The 13,536-nt window shown below is 37.1% G+C and overlaps 1 protein-coding gene across 1 annotated transcript; it reads right to left on the bottom strand.

The window, feature by feature from the left end:
• Positions 1-8,785: 8,785 nt before the first annotated feature.
• On the bottom strand, positions 8,786-12,528 carry RGS1 (regulator of G protein signaling 1). Its single transcript, XM_063107004.1, has 5 exons — positions 12,392-12,528; positions 11,943-12,023; positions 11,456-11,517; positions 9,898-10,061; positions 8,786-9,140 (listed from the first exon to the last, which is right to left on the bottom strand). The coding sequence occupies exons 1-5, from the start codon at positions 12,526-12,528 to the stop codon at positions 8,955-8,957; spliced, it is 630 nt and encodes a 209-aa protein (XP_062963074.1). The 3' UTR covers positions 8,786-8,954.
• Positions 12,529-13,536: the final 1,008 nt, after the last annotated feature.

Below are 13,536 nucleotides of genomic sequence, written 5' to 3'. Positions count from 1 at the left end.
ATTTAATTGGCAAACTCTTTGTCTCTCCCAATGCTATGTTCTCTGACCAATTGTATCAGTATTATTTTGGCCTCCACCTTTATCTTTGTACTTTCTCAAATAATCAGAACTCAGGTGGGAAGAAGGGGCATTATTCTACGAGAGCCCCTCCAAGACTACCACACCTCCATAAGGAATTAGGCGGCTGGAAATGTTTGCTAATGATGGTGATATCTACTGAGGCAAAACCCCTCTTCCAGTTCCTCTCATTCTCGGGTGCAGAGTGGTCTGTGTTCAGAGCGCTTTTCTTGTCTAATCCCAATCCCAAGTGAGGAGAGTGCTTCACCATTGCTTAAGAATACACTCTTCCTGGGTGTTCTTAAAGCTTGCTAGAACATTCAGGGAATTTGTGCTTTTAGTATTTATCACTCTCTTACTGCTGTCTCCTCTCCCTCAGATTCTGGACCTGCATCAAAGGGCAGCATGAGTGTCAGGCACGTGCTGTGCTTAAAGTAGCCATTTCCTCTGGCTCTGTTCAACTGTTTTTAGACCAAGACTGTCTTACCCCAGGATGAATTACTTCACTGGTAGTTATTTGGTCTCTCAGGGTGAGAGACCTGGTGAGTTCACACCTCTGGCTTTCCTGGCATGCACTGAACTGTCACCTCCTGTCTGAATCCCAGGTTAACCACAGGTGACACTTTCCAGAGCAGCACACTACATTTAGTTGGAATTCTGACCTGTACTTGGTGACTAGCCTGTTTTAATCTCAAAGTATTTCATCTGAATGGGATATAGCCCTAAACTGAGTTGAAATAAGTGAGTGGAAAATACATGTTTCGTGGCCAACTTGCTTTCACTGAATTTTAATCAGTTGCAAAATTTTCCATAACTTACTCTGTTCCTGTTTCTTAGCCCTCGCCTCCCTTTCTGTGTTGTTTTTGGCATTTTTTAATCCTAAATTGCATTTGAAATCAGATTTTCACATATTGTTCTTGTCTGTAGCTTACATCCTCTTTTCCAGTCAGTTCTATCTCAAAGAACATCGCAAGGTTAGAGAGATAACCTCTGCCTAATGTGGGAACTAAATAAGACTGTGTTGTGACGTGGAAATTGCTGTGTGTTTTTCCAGGATGGCTCCATATATCTTTAGAGATGAAATAAGGAATTGTTTCTTTTTGAAGGAAACTTAAATTTTAGATCAGTGTCTTTGCATTCATCAGGATAAAGCTCTCTAGTTATTTTAGCAAATAATTCCCAAATCTCAGTAGCTTTTATTTATCACTCATGAAAATGCCAGTGTGGGTTGCATGACTATTCTGGGTATGGACATTCCTTCATGGGACTTCACAGTGTCAGGTTCCTTTGCTTCTAACAGTGCCCCTTCTAGAAGGTGGATCATGAAGAAGAGAGAACAATCAGTCTGTCATACTGCCAGGCCTGGCAACTATCTCTATTGGTAACTATCCCTTCTGCTCACATTCCACCAAGCAGAACTCAGTTTTATGGCCTCAATAGTTCAAGGTAAAATATCAGATTGAAACTCAAGGTAAAGTAACACATGTAAAGTGAAAGAGCTACTGGAAAGTAAATACCCTGTCAAATATAGACTATATCGAAACATCCATCGGAGGTTTACATTTGTCACTTACTTTAAGGAAGACTGGGAAACGTGGTCTTCCTGGTGGCCAGGGGGAGGGTCTAAGACTGGTGAGCAGCTTGGCAGTCTCTATCATAATTTCCTAAAACCAAAGAGGAAAAGAAAGATTACTTTTGGACAAGAACAATAGCTAAAGTGAAAAGATACTGATGTGAGCTAAGTAATAATAGCAGGTAACAGGACAGATTTATGCCAGCCCTTTTGGAGCCCAGTAGTACCAGAATTTATATTACTATGTGAGTTGCAGAAGTTTTGCAATTCACTGAATGATATAGAAGCTCAAAATGTAATTTGTGTTACTTTAAACATAATCCACACTTTGTTGTGCAACTCTTACTTCTTTGAAGCCATGACCCTACTCTCTCCTCTGAGCTCTCACAGCACATTGGTGGAGGATGGGATAACCCCCAAGAATTTATAGGTGTAGAAGAGGAGCACCAGGATGTCCATGGCTCCTCAGCCTGCAGTGTCCCATGGAGAGGCAGGCGTAGGTTGCCCTCACTGCTCTCTTTTTAAAAAACAAGATCTTTGGAAGGGAGCAGACAGCATCCAAGTGAGTTTGTGACAATAGAGAGAGAGGATTTGCTAGAGACAAGATCGATGTGACCTGATGCCTGGGGAGGTTGCATGCAGTGCTCATATGAATTTGGAATTGCACCATCTCTTCCATTAGGGAGGAGGAAAGGCCACCAGTCCCATTTGGCAGGGAGCTGGAGAAAGCCTCCAGGCAGATCATCTATCAGGCAATTGAACTTGTCTCTCCTCTTCACCTCTCTTATAATGCTTAGTCTATTTTACCACAATTTATTTGCTCCTTTCTTTCCAAGAGCATGGTGAACCGCTCAGTAATTGAGGCTATGTCTTATTCTCTTATTCTTTCCAGTGTCCCTAACACCTACATGGCTTATGGAGCATAGCAGGTGTCATTACTGGTGAATATCTATTCATCAATCAATGATTAGACTCTTTTCTAGACTAAAATCTAGGAAATAATATAAGCTCTTTTCTAGGAGAATGTAGTTGAGCCTGGCATTCTGAAACATGAATTCAGAAATTTCTGAGCAAGGAATATTTTGTTCTTCCTCCCCATAACTTTGGCACTTCTTACCCATAAATGGTATGAACCGCAATTACTGTGGTCAAAATTATGTCAAATAAATGTACTAGGAAGTATCTTATTGAATTTTTAATATGGGAACATGTTCCCAGTGGGTTGTTTGTAACCCTGAATTAACTGGTTGATTTAAGAAAAAACACTAGGCCAGGAGTACAATCTGTTTTTATGGCTAATTCAAGCTGAGGGTTTCAAGGAAGAATATAAAAGATGAAACCAGTGCAGAATGTGTCAATTTCACTGATTTAAACAAGCCTACTCAATTTTTCACTTTCTAGGTTTGTGGGGATAGGAGAATATCTGAAATGGACAATATCCCTGCTTTTTTTTTTTCTCTACTCATAAATAAAGGATAAAAATAACTTCCTCTATTTTGAGGAATTAGGGTAAGGATGATTGAACTAATAAATATGCCAAAAGGGTGACTGTCTACCTCAGGTCATCAGTCTTCTTTTCTGTCTCTGTTGGCAAGAAGTGAACACTAGCACATTCTACCAGTCTCATAGACCCACCATCCGGTTAACAGCCAGGACCTCCATCTAAGGAGGCAGAATTCCTGACCCTCCATTGATTCTTGACAATCATCCATGCAGTCTAAGGTTATTGATCCTCATGATGGCTTCTGTGTTTGTTTGACAGCTGTTTTGCCTGTCTCTTGGCCTGAAACCTAGACTTCGGTTTTGTTTCTTGTCTTTGAAGGTGCTTTTGACCTTAGAGCAATTACTTGCTGCAAATCTGTTGAGTCTCCTGGATGTTGAGTCAGCCTGGATGATGGCTAGCAAGCCTCTGCTTTTGTCCAAGATAAAAGTGAGCTTTGAGAGAAAACATGTGGAATGCTTCATATCCAGGTGTATTGGGAATAAACTGCTATCTATTGAAAGTGCTGTATAATTTATTTTGCATGTGGAATCTCTTAAAAGCAGTATGCTCAATCTTCCTCTGACGTTCCCATCTTGTATTTCCAGGTTGATTGATGCACATCTGTTAACTGAAGGATCTCAAAGGCAATATGTTACAGGAAAGAACTTTGCCATGATTTGGGAGGCCCATGCTAGACGCCGCAGATGTAGCCTAATTCCTCACTCTTAATTAAATTACTCATCAAGTCATCTCCTTCCCATTGACTTAATTACTGCCTGAGTTCAGGTTCTGATTCTCCCCTGCTGGGCTACAAAACTAGCCTCATATTGACTTTCCTTCCTCAATTATGTCTTCTTTCAAAAGTGTCTTCCACACTAAATATAGAATTCTCTTTTTAAAACACAGTGACCTCTTCTTGTCCCTTTCAGGTAGAAGCATAAGGGAATGGGGAATCTTTGGAAAAATACAAGTCTTGGGTCTGCAATTCACTAGTTAGGTGTTGTTAGATAATTTTTTTCACTTTGTTTGTGCATTTGTTGATTAATAAAATGGGCTAAGAGTGCTTAGCTCAAAGAGTTTTAGTGTGGATTAAACAAGTAACACACTGTATCTAGCATAGTGCCTGGCCCATTGTAGACACTCAGTAATAGTTATGTCTTTTGCTCTTTTGCTTAAAGCATCAGTGGTCACCTATCCCATGAAAGATACAATCCACACTCTGGAATAGATTATACCTTCTCTCACAATCTACCCTAATCTACCTCTTAGGCTTTCCCTGTTATACTTTCTCTTCTTCCGTATATTTCACTCAAGCTAAATAAATCACTATTGCTGAACACAGAGTTTTTTTTTCCTGATTTCCTGACTTTTTCACAGACTACTCCCTGCAGCTGAAATGTTCTTACCTCCTATCTCCCCTAGTTAGGTTGTATTTATGAGGGTACTGCAAAAAGTTCGTGGAAAAATAAAATTAAAATACAATATAAATCTTTCCATGAACTTTTTGAAGGCCCCTTATAGTCTTCAAAATCCACCTTAATTATCCCTTCCCTATGGAAAAAAAAACCAGGGGACAAAATTTTCAGCTAATACCATAACAAGTAAAAATGCATATTAAATATAGAATGAAAGCACATACTTTTATTGGGTGAACAAATTCAATGTCTATTTTAATGTACTGTTATTAAAATAACTTTTTTTTTTTTGCCAAGAAACCTTAGAGTTAAGGAACTTTTTAGAAGTCTTAAAGTCACCAATAATGACATTTGGGAAGTGGGGAGGTTGGCTTTTCTCTTGGGGGATACAAGGAGAGTCCATTTGGAATGTGTGTAAAATATCTGAAGTTGTCAGACTCCGCTGGGGAGATCCTAGACATCTGACAGTGCTCCTGAGTCTGAAGGAGAGAGAGAGCAGGATGTGAGCATTAAATCCTAAAATGTGATGGGCAGAGCTAGCAGTCTTCTAAATTAACAATTTTGCTTACAATGCATCATTTCTTTTTATTCAAACAAATCAGCTTCCTAACCCTGCAAGTTTGACTCCTCTTTCAGTCATAAAGCCTGCCACAGAGCTCTTGCCTAAATGGCAATGTTGTAAATCAAGGCATGGTCCCCATGAGTTTATCAATTTGGTTTTTTGGATTTAGATTCAAATTCCTAGCCTAATCTACCATAAATTATGGGAGTTTTAAAGTAAATTTTGATTTGAGAAGGTTACATATTAAAAGTGCAGTCGTTCAGACATTCAAGTTACCAATAACATAAACATTTAACATGTCCAGGCATTGTTTCTTCTTTTTTCTATTTTCTTCACCTCCCTCCCTCCGTCTCTCTCTCCCTCTCTCTCCCTCAACCCCTCTTTCACCTTCTCCCCCTCTCTTTCTCTCTTTTTATTTTTGTCCTGTTTGCAAACTCAAGGTAAAGGAGCCACTAAGAAGTAAATATCCAAATGCTGACTAAATAGAAACATCCATAGAAGCTTCTGTATTCTGTCACTATCTTATTTGCAGAATGGTTTCATTTAGACTCGACATGAAATAAGATACAGGTAAGATATCATTGGTATGATACACTTTTAGCTTTTAAAATACTCAACAAAAAATATGAAATTATTTCTGCAGTGGTTATTGGTCATTTTTGTTTCATACGTAGAGTTTCATCCTGGTCCTGAAGAAATTTCACAGCTCTCTGTATTGTAAAAGCAATTTATATCTATGGCATTTAAAATCATGTTTTACTCTATTTTCTCTCTCACGTATTTCAGAATTTCTTATTTTCAATAGTAAATCATCAAATATTCCTACTGGTAAAAAGTAGCCCGTGTTTGCACACAGAAACAAAGAAACTAGAACTTTAATTTATCCCATATAGGTTAAATAAGTGTGTACTTTTGTTAGACGTGTGGAGTACATCATTACCCTCATTTTTACCTTCATAGTTTCATAACTCTCTGAGATAGGCATATTGGAAGTAATGCAAAATAAATCAGAGAAAAATAAATTTAAAATAAAAATTTAATGAATGAGTTTTTAACCATGCATATTGTTCATTGCCACTGCTTTAGTATCACAATAGAACATAGCCTGTGAGCTCAAAATCTCAGACTGAGCATTTGATCAGATTTCTTTAAATAGTGGCTGTCACTAGTACTAATCAAATTTCTGTGAGTGGTCTTACAAAACAATCAATTTATAACAAAAAATGCCAGTGAAAAGAAAATTATCTTTTTAAGTGTTTTACATTATCTTGAATCTAGGCAGCCGGGATACTCCTTTTATTTATTTATTTTTTCTTGCAAAATGAAGAAGTGTCTTAGATGCTTGTTTTGAATGCCTGTCCAAAATTGGATAGCTCTTTAACATGGCATTTTATCAAGACAAAGACCAGCAGCATTCGTTTTATGACCAGTTTGTGTGCTGGGCAGCACTGCTCACTTCTCCCAGTCTTAAGGGCCTGGACTCTATTTAATGTGACAGCACTACTAAAAATAGGAGCAGAGTGTCTTGTGTTTATATCGACTGCAGCTCACCTCCACCAGACATTGGAAATAATTGTATAATGGTGTAAGGTGATAAAAAGTCTTTATGGGAAAGGTTTTCTATCTGGGTCTTGGAGAACTGCTTGGACTTTGAAAACTGAAAAAAGGTAGTAGAAGGCATTTTAGATAGAGAATAGAGATTAACCAAAGGCCTGGAGATAGTGAAGACCAGGGCTTGTTCCAGAACAGGTGAACAATCCAGTGTGATGCAATAGGAAAGATAACCCAAAGGGGAGTGATGCGAGTTGTACTGTGAAGTTCGTACTGGGAGGGTTTTGAATTCCAGAAGGAGCCATCTGAATTTCATTTTATGTGTCATGAGAAGTGATGTGGCCAAATCTGTGTTTCAGAAGATGTTTATGGCTGTTCAGAGGATGGAATAAAGAAAGGAGACTGGAAAGAGGGAGAGAAAGTCACATGAACTGGCAAACAGTGACAGCATATACTAGTGCACGGTAATAAAAATGAGCAAGTGATATGCCAGCTACAGACACTGAGTGTGGAAGAAGGATTGACAGAATTTGGTGATGGAATGAGTAAGGGGTGAGAGATACCTGAAGATGATGGTGGTGACGATGGTGATGATGTTGTTGATTAAACTGTACTCCTTTCCTAAGTTTCTCTCATAATATGACCTGCTAAGTCATGGAATACAGCATAAGGTAGAGCCAATCTGAACTCTGTCCAATAGAAATTCAAGAATAATCCCTTTTACACCTGATCTAAATATTGCTCCTTACCATTGCTGTGTGTCTGATGACTCAGCCAGCTCGTAGTGAGAATAGCCATAGTTTACGGCGTGTGGATGACAGGTTATTGAATAAGATATGGAGCGCAGGTGCATGAGGAGACATTGCTTTACAGGATATACAGGAATATACAACATCTTAATTATTTTTCTGCTGTCTATAGGTAATCTCTATAAAGGAGTCCTATTTTTCTATCTAAGTGACACTTAAGACTTTAGTGATTTAGGAAACGTCTTCTGGTCAGTGGGTGGCAGTGTTGCATAGTGGAAAGAGTGTGGGTTGTGTAGTCGAAGATTTGTGGGCAATCCCTGCAATGTGACTGCCCCTTAATTCCTGTTCCCAAATCTGGATTATCAGATTATTGTCAGAATCACCTGGGATTTCCTTTTAATATAGATTTTCATACTCTATCCCTTGGAGATTCTAACTCAGTTATTCTGGTATGGGGCCCCAAAATAGAGGTATGTGTATGTTTTAACAATGTAGGTAATTTTGAGTTAGCTAAATTTGGGAAATAGTGATTTAATCTTTCTGAGTCTTAACTTTCATAAGACTGCATTGAACATTAAATAAGAAAACACAACTGAGTTTTGTAACCTTAAAACACAATAAAATATCAGTTGTTAATTAGATGACTTCTTAAAATAACTTTTTCATCCTTTAAAAAAAGATTTCATCAATTTCTCACCGATTTGAAGCTTGACTACATGAGATTATATTCCATTTAATTTTTATGCATTGTGGTAGCAGAGAGACAACTGATGAATCCTGACCAATTTAATACATATAGTATTAATTGGATAATAGTTTTGGTTGTTGAGGAGATGATAGGATGAAGATTCTTGCTTGAATTTTTTATTTTTTAAAAAAATTTGAGTAATAAATGCCAGTTTTTAAAGTAGCAAGGAAGTGTAAACAAATTACCTCTATATATTTTTAATATAAAACATTTATTATTGGCACTGATAATTTAATTTACAAACATATTCTGACTTCCTGGTTTTAAGTGCAACACCTTAAGTTAAATACATTGTTCCCTTCAAGCCAAAAACAAACAAACAACACCAAAATCTTTGTGTCTATAACAACAATGGCAACTTTGAAACACATACTTTCCAGATAGTCTTCTAAGTTAATGAAATTTCAGCAGCTCAATACAATCTATATATCCAAAATCATATGCAGCATAAATGCCAGTTGACCTTGAAGCTTGTAGCGTGCTGTCATCAGTCTCATAACCTTTGTTCGGTTTGTGTTTAACTAGAATTGCCTGGCCTTCTCGGTTCTAAGGGTTTCCTAACGCAGAGGTCCGCTGTATTGGTGAAAGTATCATGGTAGCTCCTTCCTTCTACAGTCTCTCAATTTTTACTTTGCTTATGCTTCTTCGACCCTGAGCCTGGATGACTTCCACATTAGTCCATTCTGAGTCATTTCTTCTTTCCCTGGGCCTGTCGCGTCACCCAAAAAGGCCAAGTTGTCCCCCGGGGGAGCCATCCTGGCACCTTCCTTCTGTTCTTCATACCACATCTATTACTTCTCTTCAGCCAGGAACCAGTCACTTTAGGCCATTAGCCTGAAGTTCGTTTAGAAGATTTAAGTAAATATCTGACTTGAGGAACCTCGGATAAGAGTCCTTTTCCATAAGAGTATATATGATTTTTTGGGCTTCATCAAAACACGTGGGGGTTGGTGCTTTGATCTTCTTGGCTGTAGATTCCCGAGTGCGAAAGTCAATATTGATCTAAAAAGAAATTCTCAGTTAGTATACACGTCTCATTTATTGCAAATTGTATGATGTTACTGTGTTCTCTGGAGCACCTCAAGAAAGTGCCTTTGAGTCCTCTTTTAAATCAGCTCAAATCTATCTTGAATGCTTTTTCAAATCAGTCTTATACTAGGTATGGAGGAGATGAAAGAAATATCACAAAAAATTCTTTGTTCCAAGTTTGCTCAAGGTATACTTAGGAGATGCAAAAGAGGCAGACATGAAAAATTAAGTATCCATACAAGGTGGTACATATATCAAAAAGAGTGATGTGGACATTTAGGATTTATAGGACAAGACTTTTTGTGCAACTATTTTATGCTTGGACCAGGAATATTTATGTGGAAGCTTGTACTACTGGTAGTTGGAAGTATTTTTGCGGCTGCAATGGTATATATTACACTAATCTGCAAGTTATCCTTATCCAAGAAGAGGAAGCTCATTAAGGACCCCCTGACATGCAGTTCTGGCCAGTAACACCCGTACCACTTCCCGACCACCATAATAGTAGGTAGTTTTGCAAAATCAATTTTTTTACTCTTTTGCACTGAAATCTTCACAAATGTAGAAAACTAGATTCTTCTTGCACTGAACTATATGAATATACCTAAATATATAGAAGTGAAATCATGATACCCAAAAAAGGATTTCATCTTGTTATACACGTTAACATGTTATTTCTGTATCTAAGTTCATTTACACATAAGCTGATGATAATAAAGTTAGTACTCACTTGTTTAGCAGCATCTGAATGTACATATGCTTTATATATCTTCTCTGCTTTGCAGTGCAAAAACTCAGCCTCTGTTTTCTTGTAGTCTTCACAAGCCAGCCAGAATTCAATATTCTCCTCACTGAACTCAGACTTTAAGAAATTTCCAAAGACATCTTGACCCGCTAAAAAGAAGGGGGTGGGGGTGGGGATTGAGATGATTAAATTAATCAAGCCATTATATGAACTTGAAGAAGAAAGTTGTAAAAAAAAATACTACTGCATTCTCTGTGCAAAGGAAAGAGCTGATTCCTGTTAAAATAACTGTGTCCTTGTTTGTAGAGATGGAAAAGCCTTAGATATTTTATTTATAGAAGAGAAACCTGGAGCCAGACAAACGTGTCCACAATCACAGAGCTGCTTAGTGGTGGCTGCGAACTGCGCTTTGCTCCCATCTGCTATTCATATTGAAATTCTGCTCTGCTGATTATAAAACAATCTCTTCTCATATACATAACAACCCTTAGCCAGAGCGTAGAGTATTTTAGGGAAGCAAGCATTGATAAAGGGCGTTAGTATCATGTTAATAATTAACAAATATAATTTCCCTATCCAATTCACATAAGTCAGAAAATGTTAGGCCTATACATTACCTATGTGCCTGAGGTACTGATTATATCTGCTAGTGTTACTGAGACTTTTATTTGGGCCATTTCTATGCCATTTATTTGTTTGGCTGAATTGGAACCTAAGTCAGGTAAGAAGACAGATGAACTGAGTTGAACTATCTGATTCCCAAGCAAGGCTCCTTAGGGTTTTTGTGGGGAGAAGAGGATAAACTCAGCCTCTAGGTAGAGGCCAGGCTGCTTATCTACACCTCTGAAGAAGGTCCCAACTCCAGTAGAATTTCAATGCCTGTGACAAAGGTAAGGCAAGCTGATTTCATTCTTTACCTTCTCTGATCAGGAAATCCCCACAAGGCTTTGTGTTTAAAAACCCTTTATCATGTCTGTGTTGCAGCACGTATCATATCATATCATATTATGTATAATGCAATTATTTATGTGTGTCTCAACGCTTTCAAGTCAATAAGGAACTGTGTCTTTGATTTTGCATCCTTGATGCCTCTAAAACGCCTGCCAGATTAAGGTGGGATGAATGAGAGAGTATAAATGTCTAAATGATAAAATAATTAATTGAATGAATAAATCCTACTCTTTATATCCAACTGCACAAAAATACATTCTTTAGGCAGCTTTCACAATGGCAATTCACATGTTGATATACGTGGTTTAATTTTAAAAACTTTAACCTTCAGAGTCCCAGCATAATTTTTAATTTTGTTCCTATTTCATGGAAACACCTAATTGTTTAAAAGACAATGGCAGAACTGAGTGTTCAGTCAGCATTCTATTACAAAGAGGCATACTATGCTGAAGTTATCAGTGACCACAGAAAAAACTAGAATATACCTTTTTGCATTCTACCATACCCAGAATACTATATTTTAATGAAGCCATTTAATCTATTAGAACATTGAGCTGAACCCAGAAACATTCAGTAGTTAATTTATACTTACTTTGGTTGGCAAGAAGTTTTTCCAGAGATTGAGACCACTGCATTACTTCATCAGCAGAAAGTCTGCAAGGGGAAAATTTACATAAATTATTAAAATACTTTTTGTGTAAGCACAGAAGAAATAAGAATGGCTGCTGCATTTGATAACTTCACAATCTAAGACTATAGTTCTAATAAATTTATTAAAATTTATCTATAATGAAATTTTCCCTTACAATACCATAGTTATGACAAAAATCTGCCAATAAACTTTGAAAAAAATCCAAATAAATAAAATGGGGCAGTGCAAAAATAAATAGCAGATATATGTACGCACATGTTTGTATTTAATTTATATTGGTACTAATGTAGTACAATCGTATTTGGCATGTTATTTAAAAGAAATGAAGTCTGTTATGTGTAGTATTAATCTCTTGCTAGGATATAGAGCTAATGCATAAGCTGCTCTTATAAATAGAAATGATAGTTCAGTGAATTAGTGTACGTACGTGTCCTTGGACTTGGAAGATTTCATTCCAGATTCCAGATGTGGGATCATAGATCTCAGGTATGCTTTCATGTCCACTCCACTACAAAAGACACCAAAGTGAATTTCATATTCTTCAATAGAATTTATTTTATTTGTAAAGAGAAGAGAGCATGGAATAAACTTCTTCAAGAAATAAGGCGACAATAAAAATAGCTGATTCAACATTTTGCTTTTTTAAGATAGAGCCCATTTTTATGAGTCAAGGTTTGCAAAAATTTCCACCTAATTTAATGCCGTATCATAATTTAATTTTAAATAAAATTGAACATTACTTATAACTCCCAACCAGTAATTGTTCTGTTCTGGCTAAACTAAATGCTCAAGCCCTCTTCCATTCATTTTCAATCCTTCTGCCATTAAAGACAATCTCAGTTAAAATTCACAAAGAGAGACACTGAAAGAACTTACAAAGTCCTTGGCCTCCTTTTCTGCGTTTTGTCCTCTAGAAGTGAATGAGCAGTTCCTTTCAACTCCTGTGGGTTAGCAGAGAAGAACATTCCTGGCATTTTATCTAACCTTGGCATGGAGATGGCTGCTGCTCGCATGGTCCTTTCCCAGCACATATGAGCTCGTCAACATCTCTGCCGCTTTATATAGTGAAGGCAGACAGGCACTTGCTGTTCAAAGGAGTCTGTTTATCAAGTGATGTTACCACAGACGCTGGAAGTTCCCCCTTTCTTGGTGTGTGGTGACGTGTATCTTGAAAAAAAAAAAAGCATAAGTGATGTCTTGTGGTTGAGACTTAACCAAACAAGAACAGGTCACTTGATTAGGAAGAAAGGAAGAAAATTAAACATACAGAGGCACACACACGTATGCCACATGTCTAAAGTATGGGCAGCATCAGTCTTTGGATGTAGGAGAGGCTTGTTTCTTCTTAAAAATGGTATATTCCTGTAAAATGTTTCATTTGATGTAGTTATTGCATTACACAGAAACTCCAGCATTAGAATTGTATCTTTTTCCAATGACAGTCCTTGACTATAAAAATTCATCTGATCACAGTATTTTAAAAGATGTTATTTTCAGGAAGTAATGTAAACAAATGCCTTTTATTTACTTTTTACTTTTGTGCATATCTGGTGGGAAGGAGGTTATGAAAGATTCTCTTCACTTTTTCCTACTATGGCTCTCACCCCTTATTTCCATGGCAGGAAATTTCCATGTTAGTGTTTTCCAAGGTTTGTGCTGGACATTTTACTGGTGATACATAAGATGATTTTAAGGGGTACATGGCTTTTAATATTATTTTAATATTTATTAAGACTATAACTAATATATCAAAATGGGGTTGGTTTTTCTTGCATATTCCTTCTTAGGAAAAGAAAGAAGTAAAATTAAAACAAACCTATAAATAAAGCTATGCTTTTATTTAAATATAGTTAACACACAAAAATGACATAATATGTAAATATACTGATAGTAAAGAATTACACAGTAACAGGAAAAACTGTTCAAGGTAAAATAAGGATATACAAGAGACAGACCAATAATGTGTACTTCTTAGGTATGGTATTCCAAATTTTGGCAGTATCTCTGGAGAGACATAATCT

This window comes from Cynocephalus volans, chromosome 8, assembly GCF_027409185.1.
Source record: "Cynocephalus volans isolate mCynVol1 chromosome 8, mCynVol1.pri, whole genome shotgun sequence".
NCBI classification, from domain to species: Eukaryota; Metazoa; Chordata; class Mammalia; order Dermoptera; family Cynocephalidae; genus Cynocephalus; species Cynocephalus volans.
The sequence above is the reverse complement of the archived record's forward strand: the minus strand, read 5'-3'. Positions and strand labels throughout refer to the sequence as shown.